Source organism: Ochotona princeps, chromosome 24, assembly GCF_030435755.1.
Source record: "Ochotona princeps isolate mOchPri1 chromosome 24, mOchPri1.hap1, whole genome shotgun sequence".
Lineage (NCBI taxonomy): Eukaryota > Metazoa > Chordata > Mammalia > Lagomorpha > Ochotonidae > Ochotona > Ochotona princeps.
Window position 1 is genome coordinate 7,467,307 of NC_080855.1, and position 19,730 is coordinate 7,487,036.

A 19,730-nucleotide genomic window follows, 5' to 3' on the forward strand; every position below is an offset into this window, starting at 1 on the left:
CTCTCTCTCCCTCTGCTGCTGCTGGTGTTCTTGTCAAAGTTTTCTGGGGACAGCCTTCAGCGTCGCTCCCGGTTGTCCAGCCCTCTCCGCCGACACACACAGTCTCCTCTGCAGACCGTCTGGTGTCCAGCAGAGAGGGCGGGGCTCCTGCACTGGCCCGTCCTGTGCTGTGGGTGCCTCATGGCGCTGAGCTCCCTTCTGCAGGAGTCACCGTGTGCTACGGCCTCAGCTAGTTAGCGGCTGATGGTGGGGGGTGCTGGGAGATGAGGGGGACTGGAGACAGGTCTGGGGCTGGCTACTGCTGCCCTCCCCTGAGCGTGACCGCTGGACACTCGGTGAAAGCGATGTTGTGGGGTCTTTTTTTTTTTAAGATTCATTTATTTGGGCCCGGCGGCATAGCCTAGCGGCTAAAGTCCTCGCCTTGAAAGCCCCGGGATCCCATATGGGCGCCGGTTCTAATTCCGGCAGCTCCACTTCCCATCCAGCTCCCTGCTTGTGGCCTGGGAAAGCAGTTGAGGATGGCCCAATGCCTTGGGACCCTGCACCCGCGTGGCAGACCTGGAAGAAGAGGTTCCAGGTTCCCGGCTTCGGATTGGCGCGCACCGGCCCGTTGCGGCTCACTTGGGGAGTGAATCATCGGACGGAAGATCTTCCTCTCTGTCTCTCCTCCTCTGTGTATATCTGGCTGTAATAAAATGAATAAATCTTTAAAAAAAAAAAAGATTCATTTATTTATATTGGTAAGGCAGATTTACAGAGAGGAGAGGGAGAGAGACCTTCCATCCACTGGCTCACTGCAGCTGTGAATGCCCACTCTGTCTGATATGAGAAGATTGAGTATGGTATGGTGCATACCCCAAGTGGCCACACAGCCAAAGCTGAGCTGGTCTGAAGCCAGGAGCCAGGAGCAGCTTCTGGGTCTTCCTCATGTGTGCAGGGTCCCAAAGCTTTGGGTCATCCTTAACTGCATTTCCAGGCCACAGGCATGGAGCTGGATAGGAAATGGAGCAGCCAGGACATGAACAGGTGTCCATATGGGATCCCGGTGCTTGAACGTAGAGCATTAGCCTGTTGGGCCACAGTGCCCACCTCAGTGCTGTGGGCTCCAACCGAGGGGACATGTGCTCCAGCCAGCGCGCTCAGAGGCCTCTGGGTGCGGCAGGAATTCCAAGCTCACGTTGGATCCTTCTCATTCTCACACGCATCCGAAACTTCAGGTGGATATGGCCTCAGGGATGAGGCGTTGCCCTGCACGGTGGCAGGGCAGGTGCTGTGGAGACATCAGTGCCACCTTGCCTGTGGCCAAGCAAGGTAGAGGCCCACCACCTCTGTGTCTCGGCTGCTGGCCACTGCGCTGCCCGCCTGCTGGAATGAGAGACCTGGGGTACTCTGCTGGGCCAGAGGGTCGGTAGCACTGTTGGTCAGCTGTGGCTGTGTCACAGGTACTGGGGCACAGACTGTTTTGGCTCTGTGAAGCCGCCGCGGAGCCCATGGTGACCGGGCAGTGTCGCAGGGGATGCGACACTCTGTTGGGACTCCTGCTTGGTGGCCTTGGCGTGTCGAGCTGAGGAGCAGGAGCCGTCGTTTCCTGAACATTTTCTGGTGACCCATAGTGGCACTGCCCAGTGTGGGATGGGGCCACGGGTGCCCTGGGTGGGGGTCAGCCCCTTTGGAAGTCTCAAGAAGGTAGGGAGAGACTCCCCCATGGACACCCGGCCACTGGAGGGGCTTCTGGTCAGATGATCTGTCTTCTTCCCTCCCCTCTGCTTCCCGTCACCTGTCTCTTCTCTCCCCACAGGGCAGCACACTGAGAAAACGCAAGATGTATGAGGAATTCCTCAGCAAAGTCTCCATCCTGGGTCGGTGGCCGCGTCTGTTGGGGTGGCTGCTGCCACCCCTAATTCGGGCACCTGCCCCTTTCCTTGGGGTCCCTTCCTGGAGTGACTCATAGCTGGGGGCTCTCGGTAGCTGTGAGTCTGAGCTGTGCACACACAGATGTACACTCACACATATGCACAGGCATGTGTGCACCCATGTTTGCAAACACACACACGTTAGCAAAATTAAAAACTCCACGTCCCTCCTGTTGACACGGGTAACCCTGCCCTGATGTATGGTGCAAGTTGGTGTGTCCAGTGCCAGCCAGGCTTTGAATGTGGCTCTTGTGCGGCCGTCCCTGCGTCCTGGGTCTCCCTGTGGCCCTCAGGCCCTGGAGGACACTTACTGCTCAGGGAGGCCCCTCAGCGGTCACTGGGAGGCTGCTGCTAACTACTGCCCCAGAGCAACAGGCATGTGCACCTGTGTGTGTGCAGTGTGATGGTGCCCCTGCCCGCAACCTCTCTAAATCTCCATGAAAGGCGGGAGGTTGGTGTGTGGGCATTCTTCCCTCAGGAGTGCCTGTGGTCCCTTTGGCCCCGGGAGGGCAGGTGTGGGTGGCAGAGCCCAGTGGGCAGGTGTGGGCCCTCTCCTCCCGCAGTCACCTGAGTCTGCTCTGTCCCCTGCCCCGAGAGTCACCTGCAATTGTGCCTTTGTGCGGATTGGTCCTGGACACGCGGCAGTAAGAGCCGGTCCAACCACTGTGGCCAAGGGCTTTTCTGGACAGCAGGTAGTGGAACGTGTCAGCATGAGACCCCTGACAGCCCAAAGCTGCTGCCCGCTGCTCACTGTCGGCTACTTGTCCTCCCATTGTGGTTTCTCGGGGACTGTCATTCTCACGCTGTTTATCCCATGGGTCCCAAGTGGACTGTAGCGGAAGGGGGGTGTCTGGGTTCAGCATGGAGGGGTTACACAACGTGGTCAACATTTTCTCCCGGGGTCTGCATCCCCAGATAAGACCCCAGGTGTTTTTCTGAGGACCCCAGGCTTTGGCCCTTTGAGCAGTTCTGGCTCTTTCCATGGCCCTGAAGCTCAGCTGTTCTTGGGCAGGTGGAATTATCCCAAACGCTAGGAGGCTCCATTTGTAAAAGCGCCTGGCACCTAGGTTGAGCCACTGGCGAAGGTGGATTGGCTGGTGCTGCTAAGCCCACGGTGTGGTCCTGAGTCTGGCCCCTGAGTCCTGCACCCTGGGCGGCTGTTGAGGGTGTGCCCATCTTTGCCTCACCCCTGGTGACCCCATCTTCTTGCCGCAGAGTCCCTGGAGAAGTGGGAACGCCTCACTGTGGCCGATGCCCTGGAGCCTGTGCAGTTTGAAGACGGAGAGAAGATTGTGGTCCAGGGCGAGCCCGGAGATGACTTCTTCATCATCACAGAGGTGAGTGGGCGTTGCCTGCACACGTGTGCCCACAGAGCTGGCACGGTGCCCCTTGTGTCAGCCCCACACAAGTTTCAATGCAGAGCCTCACAGGCCTGCCATGAGATCCAACTGGTGGGGGATACAGGACTGTAACATATGGCACATTGTGGTGGATACCTACCTGCTCATATGACAACACTGCAGGGCATGGGGCACACATGCATGGTGAATACACGCTTGCACATGTGACAAGGTGGACATGCACAGAACACACCTGCGTATGTAGTGAGGTTGCAGGACACGGGACACGCTCTTCTCTCGCATGTATAGATCACAGGAAGCTGCTCACGCCGCCCTGACCGTGTGCTGTGCTTGGCGTCCCTTGCATGCTAAGGGTGTGGGGCTGTTCCGTGTCCGTCCTCACAGCTGCAGATGGCAGAATTCCAGGGCCAGCAGGCAGTGGAGGGCTTCTCTGCTGAGCTCACAGCATCGCCCTTGCTGTCTGCCACGCACCGGGGTGGACAGCAGGATGCATGCGGGGCCACAGCCTGCCTGCGGCTGAGCTGCCATGTGAGGGGCATGGCCACTCTGTACAGCCGGAGCCTCTGGTCACGTGTGGGTCCATGTAGCTCTCTGGATGCAGTTCACCCCTAATCTGTCCTTGGTGAGGGCTGTGGGTCCTAGCCCTGGGAGAAGCCCTATGGGATCTGGTGGGGCGGGCAGTGGGGACTCCTGGGTCTGTGGCCTCAGTTCCCATCATGTGGTTGTGTTCTGTCCACTGTCCACTGTGTACGGGGCTGTCTGGCTCCACTTAGGCCACAGAAGGACGCCTCCTGGGCTCCCAAAGGAGGAGCTGGAACCCACACCATGACCCCACAACCCTGCGGTCCCCCCACCCTCCGCAGAACTGGAACTGACACACAACCCTGCGACCCTGTGGTCCCTCTGCCCCCCACATGCTGCAGGTCATCCTACCACACCCCTGCAGGCTGCACCACAGCAGCCAGTGTGGAGACCTGGATGCTTGCCCAAGGGCAGCTGGCTACCGGGCATGGCTCGGACACAAGGTCCATCTGAGTACAACCCTCATGTGTGCAAGTGTGCATGTGGCTGTGTGAGTCCTGGGGTCCCTGGACCTTGGGCTGTGTGTTCAGGTCAGGATCGGCGTCTTGGGCTGCTGGCTCCTAGGAGGACCCCGAGAAGGGGGTGGCTCCCCTTGAGGAGGCCCTGGGCTGCTACCTGCTAAAGTTTGCGGAGAGCTACAGGTGGTTCCTGGGGGCCAGGGTGCGGAGGTGGGCTCTGGGGTGCAGCCACCTACTGGCCATATCCTCGTGTGTGAAGTGGATGTGGTGCGGGCTCCTGGTGTCCACCCTGTGTGGTCTGTGATTGCCACCTGTGGCAGGACTGGCACCCAGGAGCCATCCCTACCACGCCTGAGCCCAAGGGGGCTCTTGGCTCAGCCCACCACCATCGCAGTCCTGCGCGTGAGCCCTGCTCGTGCCTCCCAGGTGTTCATGCCGGCTGTGCACCCCAAAGGTGACAGGGACTGCCCTTCTGCACGTGGTGCTGGCGCCCCATCCTCATCCTAGCCCCAGTGGCCTCCTGAGTGGGCAGCTGAGTGGCCTCCTGGGGGCCTCTGTACAGGGAGGTGGGGCTGTGTGGCGATCCACCTCCCCAGCAAAGACTTGGGCAACAGCCCTTGCAGACAGGTGGTTTCTGGGAGTCTTGAAGGTGAAGGGGCCCTGGGATCCATCCGGAAGCAGGGCCCCCTCCTTGGCCCCAAGCCCTTGAGACACATGACCTCCAGCCTCTGAAAAAGCCACAGAGGGGCAGACCTTTGGCCCACAGCCTGGGGACGTTGGGCCCCCTGGGGCAGCCTGGGGCTGGGGCTCTAACCCAGGGTCCCCAGGAGCCCAGTCGTGCACAGCCCTCTTGTGGGGCAGGGAGGCGGGGTCTCCTGACTTGGTAGAGGCGCTTTTGGGGCTTGCTTGGCGGGTGAGGGTAGGGGTGGGCAGCTGTTCCCTACTTGTCAGAATTCGTGCCTGATTCTGCAATCCAGGAACCCAAGGCAGTCTGGGCTGGGAGGGGAGCTGGCGTCTCGCATTGCTGCCGCGCATTCCTCGATTTGGCCAAATCCAGGACCCGCAAAGGCCTGGGGGCAGCTGGACCCCAAGGGCTGCATCCCTGTTGCCCGAGAATGCCGGATCTGATTCGCCCTGCCCCTCCCCCGCATAGCAAATTAATTTTGCAAACATTTGCAATGTGGGAGCAACTCCAGCACGGCCTTTCCCAGCCATTGCCTGCCCGTGCAGTCCCCAGACGCTTGGGCGTGCTGAGGCGTCCGTCCCTGGGCTGAGACCCCGCTGAGGGGCTCCAGGCTCCAACAGCCCAGCCCGCTCAGGATGACACAGGGACCTGGGCTCGGCCCTCGCTCCTTCTTGTCACTCCACAGCCAGGGCCTGGTGTCCCGTCCAAGCACTGTCTCCCTTTCAGGAAGCTGCCCCTGGGGCCTGAGCAGGGCACCCCATTTGATCCCAGGGCTCGATTCAAGCATCCTGACCTCTTGGCTTTGCCTGTGAGTATGGCCGAGTTTTGCAGGGTTCTGGCGTCCTCGTCATGAGCCCAACACCTCCACTTCCCCTCTTCAGAAAGCCCATAAGCCCCTGAGACCTGCCCCCAAGAGAGACCTGCTTGCAGCCTTCTCGTGGTGGGTCCTGCTAGCCTGGGGAAGCATATGACGACTGGGACAGGCACAGCACTGGGGCCCAGTGTGGCCTCCTGGCTCATGGGAATCACAGGTGTTTGCTGTGCTCCCAGCCTGGAACAGCCCAGCGGTTCCCTCAGCCTGAGGCCTCAGGTCCACCAGTGAGACTTGGAGGAGGAAGGTCGGCTCTAGGACCGGAACCAGAGGCATGGGCCGAGCGTGGACCTGGGAAGCCAGAATGCCCACACCCAGGCGGCCTCCTGCCATGACTCCTGCCCCAGGTCTCCAGGATGAGGAGCAAGGCTGCTGGCTTCAGTACCCATGCGTTTCACCCTCAGCCACAGCCTGCCCTGTGGCTGGGCCCCGGCGGGCGCCTTCTCCCTCCCCGCACGCAGTGGGTCCCCGCCTCATGCACGCCCTGCTGCTTCCTCAGCTGGCTTTGTAAACATGCAGAGGCCCCAAGGCCAGGGGTCCGTGGCTGGATCCGTGTGGGGAGAACCAGACGGGACCCCCCCCTCGGGGCTGCCAATTGGTGCCTGGAGATTCCAGGCACGGCAGCCCCAGCTTTGCCCCCAGATGGTGGACGGGGAAAGTCACTGATTAACCTGGGCCCAGCCTGGGCAGCATTTCAGACCAGGGGAGCCGGGCTGAACCGAGCCCACCTACCCCCCCGGGCCCTTGGTCCCTGAGGAGTGCCGCCTCTGCTTCCCTGGGCCTCCATTGGCCTGAGCATGTAGTGGGTGCCCCTCTCTCTCAAAGGCCTCAGTCATGGGCAAGCCCTGTTGTGTGGGAGCCAGAGGTGGTCCGGAGATAGCACGGAACGCAGCCATCTGTGCCCCACCCGTGGCGGAGGTGCCCAACGTCGGGGCTGAGATTGCCCATGTGGGGTGTGGAAACTTTTCAGAATGACCAGGTTGGCCTGTTGACACGGCCCACAGCCTGTGAGGCGGCCACAGGGCCGTGAGGAGTGGGGACGGCGGCTGCCCCTCCTCTTCCCACTTCTGTTAATCGTTGAGCTGGGTGCTGCCCGCTCCCCTGCATGGGGGTCGCCTCGCTCTGCTGGCACCTGACCTGGGAGCCCCTCGTGGCTGGACGTCCGCCCAGTCCTTGCGGGTAATCCAAGGTCAGCTGCAAGAGCCAGGGCCTGCTGTGACAGTTCCCGACCCCTCAGGCCGTACGCCAGAATTTCCCGTCTGAAAACTGTGTGTCCCGCGTCCACGTGCAGGTTGGCCAGCGCACGGTGACTGATGACTGGCCCTGTAGGCATCTGTTGAGATTGGGGCCGAGGGCCGGGTTTAGGCATGTGGCAACAGGTGCATGGGGCTGGGTGGGAGGTGACACGGGCGTCCTCCCCTCTCTCCTGCTCCTCCCCCCCACCCCGTGTGTGCGGCTGTCACCTCCCCTTGGGCCTGCAGGGCACGGCCTCCGTCCTGCAGCGCAGGTCTCCCAACGAGGAGTATGTGGAGGTAGGACGTCTCGGACCCTCGGACTACTTTGGTAAGCATCCCTGCCTCAAGCAAGTCCCCAAGTGGGCCTTCTTGGGATGGACCCAGGCAGGGGGCTGTGATGGAAGGCATGGTCCAGCTCCATCTGGACCCCTTGCAGGGACCAGTCCTGGCCATGGTTGAGGGTGGGACTGGCACATCACCCTTGGCATTCTACATCTGATGAAGGGGGTAGGTTCTGAGGGAGAACTGGCCATTCCCACAGCTGGGGCCCAAGCGCAGCCTAGGCCACACCCACAGTGCCAGCTACCCTTGGGGCTGGGGGGCCCAGGCCTGGTTTGATCTGGACTCAGGTAAGCAGTGAAGAAGCTGCCCTGGGTGTCCAGGGGACCGGGGTCTCCCTGACCTGAAATGCCAGTTCCTGGCCACCTGCCCTCCACCCAGTGGCCATGTCCCTCCCACTGCGACCTCGGGTGCCTCTGCTGGCTCCTGGGAGCTCTCTCTCTCTCTCTCTCTCTCCCTCCCCTACCTACCCAGGGGAGATTGCTCTGCTGCTGAACCGGCCACGTGCGGCCACCGTGGTGGCCCGAGGGCCGCTCAAATGCGTGAAGCTGGACCGGCCGCGCTTCGAGCGCGTGCTGGGGCCCTGCTCCGACATTCTCAAGAGAAACATCCAGCGCTACAACAGCTTCATCTCCCTCACGGTCTGAGCCGCACCCGCTGCCCGCGCTCCCGATGCCCCTGCGCGTGGCCAGCAAAGGCCAGCGAGTGAAGCCCGGCCCCGGCGTCTCTCTGGGGACAGAGGCCGTCTGTGTCCCCTCACCTCCCCTGCTGCCACTGGACGGACCCTCCCCGCAGCCCCCATGACTCCACATGGACTGTGCCCCAGAACCTGCAGGCCTGGGGGCTCCCTGCCGCCGAGTGGACGGCTGGATGGCAGGCCTCCAGGGTCCTGGGCTGTGGCCACAGAAGCGAGAGCAGCCGACCAGGTGTCCCTGCTCCTCCTTGGCCTTTTTGGAAAGTCTGTCCCTGGGTAGGCGGGGCTGCCTAATGGAATCTTGGGGACAAGGCTCCTGATTGGCTGGATACCCCACACAGGATGGAGGCAGCTGAGACTGGGACTTGGTGACCCCTCCAACAGCCATGTTTGTGGGGACTACAGGAGGTGTCTGCTTCCCCGTGTGCAAAGTGGTTTCCTGGTGACCCGGGGAGGGTCCCAATATCCTTGGTAAATTTGGGGGGTCGGAGCCCTAAGCTGTCCCTAACATTTTTGCTGCCCAGTCGTGGGGGACCCAGGCTGTACTGTCCTCCATGCTGCGAAGAAACCTGGAGCCAAAGGAACTCCCAGGCCCCCAAGGTGCCCCTGTGCCAACTCTGTGCCACCCCCTGGAGCCTGGCCCCCCAGCCTGGCTCCGAGCCCTGTGCTGTGCTTCCCAGCTGCCTCCCTCTGCCTGCCCCTGTGACCTTGTGCACCCACAGTTAATGCATGCGCATTAAACGTGCTATGAGCACCCTGCCCCTAGGGGAGCCTGCTGGCTACATTTTTGTGGGCGGGGCTTTGCCTAGGGGTGGCGGGTTGGGGAAATGTTGTTCAGGGCCACTGGTGCAACTGTCGGTGTCACTGGCCTACAGAACCTTCTGTCTTGTCAAGCTGGAGTCCGCCCTCACTGGGCCCACCCTCCCCAGTACCTGTGCAGCCCCTCAGTGTGTCCTGGACAGCCTCTGTCGGCACCTTGGTGGGGAAGCCACTGCTTAGTTCAGTATCCTGGCTCGGCCGAGAGGGCGGTGGGGGTGGTGGGGGGCCTTGTCCCCTTAGGGCCCTGACATGGACACAGAGACCCTGAGACTGCTCTGGTGGTGTTGTGGGGGGTGGGACCAGAGTGAGGCCCCGTGAACCCCAGACTCATAGCCACAGAGCCGTGAAGGAATTGGGGGAGGGGGAGGGGAGCTGAGGCTCAGGCCAGACGAGACAGGTGGGGACGGTGTGATGAACATCTCAACTGTGGATGCCAGCCTGCAGAGCATGGCGGGAGCAGGGAGACCTTAGGGACCTGAGCGTGAGGTTGGTCAACATGTGACCGTGTGCCCCAGGCTGGAGGCCTCGTGGAGACAACAGTGGGGAGGTGGGCTCCTCCAGGACGACACGAGCTGGTCCTGGCTGCCTCCGGTGGCTGCTCTTGGCCGGGCTCCTTCAGCCCAGAGACGAGCCTGGCTACCCCTTGGCTGGCATGGGGGTGCTGAGTCACCAGTGGTCGTGACTTGTAGAGATCAGGCCTTGGTGGCCACAATGGGAGATGCTGGCGGCTGCGTGTCTGGGGTGTTGAGGCTTGGGATCTGCAGACCCCAGGGCCACCCCACGGCAGAGGTCCAGGGTTGCCTCTGAGACGTGGATGCTATTAGGCCCTGGGGTCTGCCCTTGCTTGTCCCAGCTATTGCCACTGCCCACTGCCCATTGGCCATGCTGGCTTTTCCTGTTAGCTCTCAACTCCTGAGGTGTAACCAGATCACAGGCTGGTAACTTGCCTCTTGCTCCGGGTCTGGCTTCTCCCAGCCGCTGTCTGGCATGGCCTAGCCTGGTGTGGTCTTGTGCGGCCTGGTCTTTTTTAGTCTGGTCTGATTTGGTCTGGCTTGGCTTCCTCTGGTCTGGTCTGGGGAGGCGTCAGGTAACTGTCACTTTGGGCCTAGAGACCCAAGGCCACATGAGGGCTCTGTGGATTCCAAGTCTTCGTGTGGGATTTGCCCTCAGCTAGGCAGAGAGTTGTGGCCTTGCCCCAGAACTCAGCGACAGTGGGGACCCTCAGCAGCTCAGCTGGCCCCACTGGCCTCTGCCTCTTCTCCTGGCCTTGGTCCTGTTAGTTCTCGGCATCCTGAATTTCAGGTGTTTCTTTTGTGGCGTGGGTATCACAGTGCCTGTCCCTGGGGGTCAGGTGTGACCCAAGGATGTGGGGCCATCCCTGCGTGGACCAGGCAGTGCAAGAGTGACCATGAAAGGGCGGCTTCACTAAACACATGTCGGGGAGCCTGCCTTGGCCCTGCAGAGGGTGGGCAGCTGTGTGAGGGACCTTGGCACAGCCCAATCACAGACCAGAGAGGAGCTTGGAGCAGGGGCCACAACTGGACACCACCATGGGTGGTCACGCCTCCTGGGTGCCCTGGCCATGCCTGGAGTCCAATACAGAAAGCCTGGGTGAGGGCCGGCGGTGTGGTGCAGTGGGCAGCACGGCCACCGGGGTTCTCAGCTGAACTGCCGGCTGGGTGGACGTACACAGCTGGTGAGCAGGGAAGCATGGAGGAGCCACTGCAGTGGACAGGTGGGACAGGAGGGTTACAGCCCCCTGAGGAGCCTTGCATGGGTGTTCAGGTAGGAAAGGTGAGCCCCCTGGTGCCCCCTCTACCAGGCAGACTCAAGGGGGCATGGCAGGTAAAGGCTTGACCTGCAGCACCCGTATCCCACACAGGCACTGGTTCAAATCCCAGTGCTTCACTTTTGACTCAGCTCCCTGCTGATGTCCTGGGAGAGCAGCAGAGGAGGGGCCAAGTGTTGGGCCTCTGCGCCCATGTGGGAGACCCGGCTGGAGCTCCAGGCTGCTGGCCCAGCCCTGGCCATCACAGCCATCTGGGGAGTGACCCAGCAAGATCTCTCTCTCTCCCCTTCCGTCCCCCAACTCTGACTTTTTTGGTAAGAAAATTTTAAAATTTAATACAAAGCCAAGACACAGAGGAGAGGTCCCGGCAGCCCTCTCTCCTCCTCCCTTTGCTAGAACCTTGGAGGTGAGGCACTGGGGAGACTGGGCAGCCCCACCTTCTGCTCAGGAAGTGGTGGGCGGGCTGAGGGTGGCAAGGGGCTGCCCGGTGACTGTGCAGCCACAGGCCTGCCAGAGCCGCCTCAGGGGAACCCTGAGATGAGGAGAAGCTCCCTGCCGGAGTGGCCCCCAACACTGCCGCCTTGAAACTCTCACATTCCTCTCTGGGCCCTCGTGGACCTGGCCACTCCGCGCTGCTGCTTGCTGGCTAGCCTCCCAAGGCTCGTTGGTCAGCAGCAGAGAACCGGTCACCAGAGGCTTACACATTTATCCCAGAACATTCTAGAAAGAGAGCCCCCCCCCCCCCATGGTCCTGGGCCACCTGCCCACCCATTCCTAGGCCCCACAGCCTCTTGGATGCCCAGGGACCCTGGAAGCTCTTGGCAGCCTGGTTCCATCACCCCCGGGAGGAGCGACAGACATGGGGTGGCGGTGGGGTTTGCTGCCTGGGTGGGGAGCCCTATGCTTTGTTGCCGAACTCATAGTCAGAGGGTGGTATCTGCACCCCTGGTCCCCTCTGAGGGCGGTAGCTGGGTGCTGGCAGGGGTCTGAACCCTGTGGTGGGGGCTGTGAGGTCCCCAGGTTACTGGGGTCAGGATGAGGAGCAGTTGGCCTTGGGGCGGCCCCGGTGTGTCATGCTAGCTTTGTCCGTGGCTATTGGGTGAGACTGTGGCGGTTCATGGTGTGACCAGGACTGAGGAGGCAGCGTGGGGGGGGGGGTGTTATGTGGCTGACAGGTGATGAGTATGACTGGTGACATGTGGCTGATACGTGCCATGCACGCACATGAGCTGGCCCAGGACCACTGTGGGCACTCAGCCTTCCCTGGCCAGGACCCTGGGCCACAAGAACGTCCTCAGCTGTCCTACTCCAGAGCATGGCCACCACGGGGTTGGCGGCAGAGACAGTAGCTGGGCCCTGGCCTCCCAGGCCCTCGTCTGTCCATCCGTGTGGACGGACTTTGTAGCCCCTGCAGCTGGAAGCAGACAGCTGAGCTGGCTGAGCCCCAGCAGGTTAGGCCTCTAGCCTGGTGCGTGTTGTCTGCCTTCATCTTCTAGAAGGCGCCCTGAGAGCAGGGCTGAGCGGGTCACTGCTGTGCCTCTCCCGAGCAGAATGGAGTCCACACGCAGCATGAGGAAGGAGCCTGTCCGTGGGAGGGGCAGTGAGCAGAGAGGGGGAGGCTGCAGGCAGGGGAGCTGAAGGGGAAGATGGGGGGAGAGGAGGAGGAGCCTGGAAGGGGGATGGGGGAGATGCAGAGGGCTTGGGGGCAGGTGGGAGCTGTTGGCAGCCCTCCTTGCAAGCAGCAGCGTCTGTGTGGGTGTTCCTTCTGGATTTCCTGGGGGTGAGGGGCGCACTCAGCTCAGGGGTGGAGTTACTGCAGCTCACCAGCACCTGCTGAGCGTCACACACCCTCCCATGAGAGCCACAACTAGGCCACATGTGGACCCCACGCCACACCACAGCCAAGCTGTGGCAGCATCTGAGCAGCCCCAAGGGGGCAGCCATTTCTGCCTCCTGATCTCCTGGCCAAGGGAGGCCAACAGATGTCCAGCAGGTGGGGGCTTGGGCACTTCCAGGGCCAGTGGTGCAGGGCTCCTGGCTTGGTGCAGGTCCCAGGCAGGGGGCCCCATACCCCCACCAACACACACACACACACACACACACACACACACAGTGCTCCCCTGGGCAGGGGGCCCCATACCCACACCAACACACACACAGAGTGCTCCCCTGGCCAGGGCCTGCAGAACAGAGCAAGTCTGGTGCTGGGGAAGACGCCCCCTCCTGGCTGGCCCTGAAGTGGTCACCAGCACCCTTGAGGCCTAGGGCTGAGGGTGCACCTCCCATATGCTGCCTGGTCCACCTGTAGCTGCCCGGGACTGGGATGTTGGGCGGCCACTGTGTGCTTCCCCCTGAGGGTGGGTCCTGTCAGCCACCCTGTCAGCCAGTCCTTCCTCTCTGCCCGACCCTGTCCTCCTCCCTGGCTCATGGCCTCTCTGCAAATGGCCTCCACTCCGCTGTCCCAAAACATGGCCTAAGGGCTGCTGCCCTTTGGCCCCTGGGGTACTTCTGCCCCTCCTACCACTTTCCAGGGAGGAAGCTGAGACCAGGTTGAGGAAGAGGCAACCACCAAGAGGCCACTGGGCAGCGCCCCCATCTTCTGGACAAGAGATCTGTTGGGTTCAGCCCCGAGGGGCTGGGGCTGAGCACGCTAAAAGGCATGTGGGTCAGTGTATAAGTGTTTGCAAGACTAGCACTACAGTGTTAGTGTGTGCAGGGTCAGCCTGTGTGAGTGTGTGCAGGGTCAGCCTGTGTGAGTGTGAGTGCAGGGTCAGCCTGTGAGTGTGAGTGTATGCAGGGTCAGCCTGTGTGAGTGTGAGTGCAGGGTCTCCTGGTGTGAGTGTGTGCAGGGTCAGCCTGTGTGAGTGTGAGTGCAGGGTCTCCTGGTGTGAGTGTGTGCAGGGTCAGCCTGTGTGTGACTGTATGCAGGGTCACCCTGTGCTCATGTGTGAGTGTGTGCAGGGTCCCCCTGTGTGTGTACAGGGTCAGCCTGTGTGTGACTGTATGCAGGGCCATCCTGTGCTAGTGTGTGAGTGTGTGCAGGGTCTCCCTGTGTTCATGTGTGAGTGTGTGCGGGGTCTCCTTGTGCTAGTGTGTGAGTGTCTGCAGTGTTAGAATGTGTTAGTGTGTGCTTCCTGTAATGGTTGCAATCGGTGGCGGAAGCAGGCCCAAGGCAGGAGCCATGGGCTTCCCCCAGGTCCCCTCCGTGGGTGCAAGTACCCAAACACTCGGGCCACCTTCCACTCCCCTCCCAGGCTCTTTAGCAGGCAGCTGGAATAGGAGTGGAGCAGCCTGGCCTTGAACCAGCACCTATATGGGAATCTGGTGCCACAGACAGAAGCTTAGCCTGTACACCACCACTTTGGCTCTCTTAAATACTTTAAAAAATTATTCTTTTATTATTTACTTGTTTTTGAATTAGCAATAATCATGCCGCAGATAAACCTCATTGGCTACGACAGGGTCACTACACAAAGCTAAGATTTATTTATTTATTAAAGGTTTATTTTATTTATTGCAAAGTCAGATACACAGAGAGGAGGAGAGACAGAGACAGAAATATCTTCTGTCCAAAGATTCACTCCCTAAGTGACCACCATGGCCGGTACTGCGCCGATCCAAAGCTGGGAGCCCAGATCCTCTTCTGGGTCTCCCATGTGGGTACAGGCTCACAAAGCTTTGAGCCATCCTTGACTGCTTTCCCAGGCCACAACCAGGAAGCTGGATGTAAAGTAGGGCTGCTGGGATTATAACCGGCGCCCATATGGGATCCCAGAGTGTTCAAGGCAAGGACTTTAGCTGCTAGGCCACAGCGCCGGGCCCAGATTTATTTATTTTTAAAAGCAGATTTCACTTAGATGGAGAAACAAAGACATCTTCCATCTGTTGGTTCACTCTAGAAATGTCCACTATGGCCAGAGCTGTGTCAATCTAAAGCCAGGAGCTTCTTCCCAGTCTGCCACATGGGTGCATGGGTGGAAGGGCTTGAACCATCCTCTGCTGCTTGTTGAGAGCATAGGCTGGAGTGGGATCAGAAGTGCAGCAGCTGTGACTTCAGCTGGCACCCACATGGGATAGGCAGGGGATTAACTTGTGACACCACCACATTGGCCCCAAATAAATAACTTTAAGAATGTGAAACACAGCACTTCTTGTAGTGTTTATGATTTGTTCTCTGTATTCTGATAGTTCTCTGCCCTGGAAGCTCAATAATTATAGGAAACAAGGAGGAAGGAGCTAATGCTTTCACCACTTTATTTTGAAAAGTTTAAATTTTACAGGAAAGTCACAAGAGTAGTCCAGCAAGAGTCCTGTACCCTTTATCTGGCTCATCACTCGCCGGCGCCACACATCCCATGCTCCCTGTTTCTTTCTTCTCTGTCCACACCCCCATCATATTGCCATCATCTGCATCATATCTCCACTTCCATCATATCTCCATCACCATCCATAGCTCCATCACCATCCATATCTCCATCATCATCCATCTCTACTTCCATGTCTCCATCATCAGCCATCATATCTCCATCATCATCCATATCTCCACTTCCATCATATCTTCATCACCATCCATATCTCCATCACCATCCATATCTCCATCATCATCCATCTCTACTTCCATGTCTCCATCATCAGCCATCATATCTCCATCATCATCCATATCTCCACTTCCATCATATCTTCATCACCATCCATATCTCCATCACCATCCATAGCTCCATCACCATCCATATCTCCATCATCATCCATCAGATCTCCACCATCCATCAGTCATATCTTCATCATGCATCTTATCCGCACACCCGTCTATCACAACCTCTCTGGATAGTTGTACCTGCCATCTATCTGTATATCCCTCCATCACCTGCACCGTCTGAACAGCAGCTGCAGCCACAGTGAGCCTTGCACCCCACCAGATACTCCCCAAGAACGAGGGGCCTTCCTGCAGCTCCAAGTGCTTGGGGCTTCGGTGGCTGTAACTGTCCCTTGAGCTGTGAGCTGGCTCATGTGGACACATCTGGCATGGCTTCCCTCTTCTGATGCCCCTGCCACCGGCAAGGCATGGTGGCTAAGGGGTTGGGGCCAGTGCCCTGGAAGCTTCCATCTGGATTTTCGATCTGGGACACGAGTTCTTCTCTGCCCCTGTTCCCTTCACAGCTTCATTCCTAGATCCACCCTAGGGTGTCCAGGTTCTGTGGCTTCCTGCTCTTCTGAGAGTTTGCTGTGCTGTCCACCTTTATATATACAACCCCCTAGACTCTCCCTGGCCTGTGGCCATCTGGCTGCCACAAGTGGCCTGTCTACTGGGGACTGAACACCCCCCCAGTACCCTTCCTGGCTGAGTCTGCTTCTCCCCAAGGTGGGGTTCCCTCAAAGTAGAGGAGTCCAGAGCTGATATGAGCCCCATGCCTGCACCTGCCACCTCTGTTGATCTTAGCCCATTTGCAGGATCAGAGACCCAGCTTGAGACAGGACTGGCAACTGTCCATCTGGCTCTGTGTGGCCTGGGGGTGGAGGGGCCAGAGCAGACCCCGAGCAGGGCTGTTTCCCCTGTGGGTGTTCATTTGGCCACAGGAGGTGCCCAGGCACCTGCAGGGCTGAAGTTCCGGAGCTTGGTCATGGAGGCTGAGTGGTGGGTGGCATGCCATCTGGAGGCCACCTTCCATCCAGGGTGCAGTGTCCTGGCCATCAGCTGACCACTTGTTGGCTGCATGGGTGGCGGTTTAGAGCTGTGTCCTTTCCGCTGACCTCTTTGCTCTTTTTGGCAGTGACTGGGGGTGCTCGGAGGCTGCAGGTACTATGACATGGGGGTGGCAGGGAGCCCAAGCTGGCCCCAGAGATGAAAGGAGTGGTGCCCAGCCAGACAGTGGTGGCAGCCCCAGGGCCAAGACACCCCCATCTCCTGCAGAGCTCCACACAGTGCCCACGTTCCCTCACACCTCGCTCTGGCCCAATACTAGGCTCAACCCAGATCCCAAGGCGGCCACCACACACACACACACACACAGACGCGCCCTGTGCTCCTCTTGCCCCCCAGGGCTATTCTTGGCTCCTTCCCACACATCCCTGCCTTGGGGGGCGGCTTCCTGCCCACCTTCATTTTGCCCAGTGTATAGGTTCCTAGGGGATCCCCATTGGTGGGGTAGTGCCAGGCACATGGGCATATGCTGGGTGCCCACAGGCACTGACCCCTGTGCTGGCACTCAGCTTTTCTTCTCTGAGGCCATGGTCCTGGCGGCTGCTGTGTGGATCTCAGCTCTGTGCCCTGTGAGCTGGACCAAGCACACACCAACTGGTGCACACTCCCCCCAAACAGCAGTGGCACTACCGCCCCTGGCCCAGGCCCACCCGGCAGGATGGAGTAGGAGGAGGCTGCACATGGCCTACCACCCCTTGGCCTCTTAAAGCTTCAATTTCCTGGAACCACCAGCATATTCAGCCACAGAACATAGGGCTCCCCTCATGTGCACCCCAGAGCTGCTACCTCACTGGGAGTCCCGACTGGAAAGGCCTGATTTCCCGGCCTGGGGCAGCCACAGATAACAAGCTAATTAACACCTGCACCTCCAACCCGTTTGATCTTCAAGGGGTCTGAACCCACCTCCAGCTTAATTGCCCAATGAAGACAGCTTTGCCCAGAGATAAAGGACAGATTGTCTTGGAATCCGCTTGGGAGCTCAGCTGGCCCCACCTGCACGGCCCAGGTGCAGGCAGCATCGGTTCTGCTCTGGCCCAGACCAGGCCCTGGAGAAGCAGCTGAGCTTGGCTGCCCGGGTTTGCCTTCTCTTCCGGAGACATGGCCAGGGTGCTGGGATGGGAGGCACTTAGTGTGCCTCTCTCCCCCCGCCTGACGGATGGGGCCAGGTGGCAGTGGTGAGGGGGCCTGCATCTGTCTCTGGGCCTGTGCGTGAGAGCTCAGTGCCTGGCCCTGGCACCGCGTTCACCTGCTGGTTCCGAGCCTGGGCAGGACACACGCACACACGAGGGACACACATGCAAACAGGGGAGACAAAACACGACAGACGTGTGTGGTGCGCACACACAACACATGGGGCACATATGACACGAGCATGCATGGTCATACATGGGCACATGCCAACATTTTCCACCAGCTCAATACCTTGACATAAAGGGTGGGGCCTCCCTTCAGCTCCCGCTCCTGCCCCGAAGACCCTTCTCTTGCCTGACAGAACCGGCGGGGCGAGGGGGTGCAGCCCAGAGGCCAGGCCAGTCCCCGGGAGCGCACCCCCTCGCGGCCTATTTGCAGCCCCTGACTCACCTTAATCACCGCCTGCGGGAAAAAGCCGGGGACCCGCCCTGGGCGCCCGAGAGGCCGGAACCCAGCGCTGGAGGCGGCCGGACATCCTGGGCCGCCAGTGCACCTTCGCGTCCCACCAGTTCCGGAGCATCCGCGGGCTCGGGCCGCGGGGTGGCACGGCTAACCCCAGGAGAGGCGGAGGAGCGGGTCTCCTGGTGGACTCCTGGCTGCTGGACCCGGGGTGGGGATGCTTGGCGGAGCCCAGAGCGCCGCGCCCACGCTCCAGGCCGCTGCAGCCGCCGCCTCGCGCGAATGCAGGGTATATTTAGCCTCATTATCAAACGTACGCAGGGAGGCCTGGGAACCGCCTAATAGCGGCTGGAAACGAAACTCGACCCCACTTCGCTCCCCCCGCCCGCAGGGGCACGTGACCCCTTGCAGCGGCCGGGTCAGGTGCGGCGTCCTCCGTCCGTCCCCGCGCACAGGGTCCGCCCGGCTCACCTGCCGCTGGGAGCAGGGACGCGGCGGCGGGGCGGTGCTGTCCACCAAGTTGGAGACCTCCGCGGCCTCAGTGTCCAGTCCCGGAGTGGGACGGGAAGTGGGGATCCATTTCTTCCCGCGGGACAGGCGGCTGTCGCCGGGTGAGGGACGACCCTGGCCTCCCCCGGAGGCGGCCGTGGCGCACTCGCACTGTCGTACCCCCCTCAGGCAGCCGTAGTTTGTCGTGGTCGCTATGACGACGGTCGCGGTTTTATTTTTAATAGCGGCCGGCTACTAGGGGTAGGCCCGCGCGGCTGTCGCAGCTCCCGCGTCCCAAGGTGATGCCCCCCAGGCCTCCCGCACGTCTCCTTTCCCCGCGCTCAGCCCCAGCTGCGCGCCCCCGCAGCACAGGGCCCAGACACCCCGGAACCCGCGGAATTCAGAGGAGGTCGTGGCTGGAGGGTCCTGGCTCCCCACCTCCGCGCACCGCGCGACCTTTTCCCGGGCTGTGACCTCGAATCCCCTCCGCCTGGGACCTCCGCGCACAACTCCGGGATAAGTGTCGGAGGGCTCACGCCCGGTGCAGCCACGAGGGCCTCCAAGCCGCGAGGAGGATGTGGTGCTAGGGCCAAGGCTGCGCTCTCGGGTCTCGGGGTGGGGGCTCCCAACGTTGCCAAGTGTCCCAGGCCACCTGCAGAGCACCCTAGGTGGCAGGGGTCGCAGTGTGGGGCTGAGACCGCGCTGGGCGGCGCCCGTGGGCCCCAGGACCACCCGGGGGCTGCAGTAAGGACTCCTCCCCCAGCCATGCGGGGAGAGGGCGCACCGCCAGAGCGCTCGGTCTTTGAAATGCGTTAGCCGGCCTGGCTAGGGGCTTGAAAGACAGCCCGCGGGGATGCGCCTCCATCGTCTTTGTCTGGCGGGACGGGGGGCGTGGGTGTAACCCACAGGACTGGGGTGTTAGCCGCCAGGGGCGGCCCACCCACCCACCGGGGCTTCTCCTAGCTCCTAAAGACCTAGGCTCCGGGGTCTGCTCGGTCCACCACACTTGTGGCCCTGGTACCGAGGCGCGTACGCCCCCTCGGGAGGGACCCCTGTTGGCCTGTGGTGGCGGCCAGACCCTACCCTGCCCTGGCGTGCCCGCTCTTCCGCGGAGGGGGGAGCCGTCCAGGCCACTCCAAGAACAGCCCCCGCACGCCTCTCTCGCCCGCATCGCGCTGGGTGCCGCGCAGTGGCCGGAGGTGGCGCT

The 19,730-nt window shown here is 60.9% G+C and overlaps 1 protein-coding gene and 1 pseudogene across 4 annotated transcripts in view; one reads left to right on the forward strand and one right to left on the reverse strand.

Annotated features, from left to right (window-relative positions):
- Positions 1–8,281, forward strand: part of PRKAR1B (protein kinase cAMP-dependent type I regulatory subunit beta) — a 40,926-nt gene extending 32,645 nt beyond the window's left edge. For all 4 annotated transcript variants that reach the window (XM_004598132.2, XM_058680433.1, XM_058680435.1 and 1 more), the window contains 4 exons: positions 1,799–1,859; positions 3,129–3,250; positions 7,352–7,433; positions 7,919–8,281. In XM_004598132.2, coding sequence (XP_004598189.1) covers positions 1,799–1,859; positions 3,129–3,250; positions 7,352–7,433; positions 7,919–8,091 — 438 coding nt within the window. In that variant the 3' untranslated portion in view covers positions 8,092–8,281. The remainder of the gene's footprint in view (positions 1–1,798; positions 1,860–3,128; positions 3,251–7,351; positions 7,434–7,918) is intronic.
- A 5,830-nt stretch (positions 8,282–14,111) lies between these two features.
- On the reverse strand, positions 14,112–14,224 carry LOC131483312 (U4 spliceosomal RNA; annotated as a pseudogene).
- Between the last annotated feature and the right edge of the window lie 5,506 nt (positions 14,225–19,730).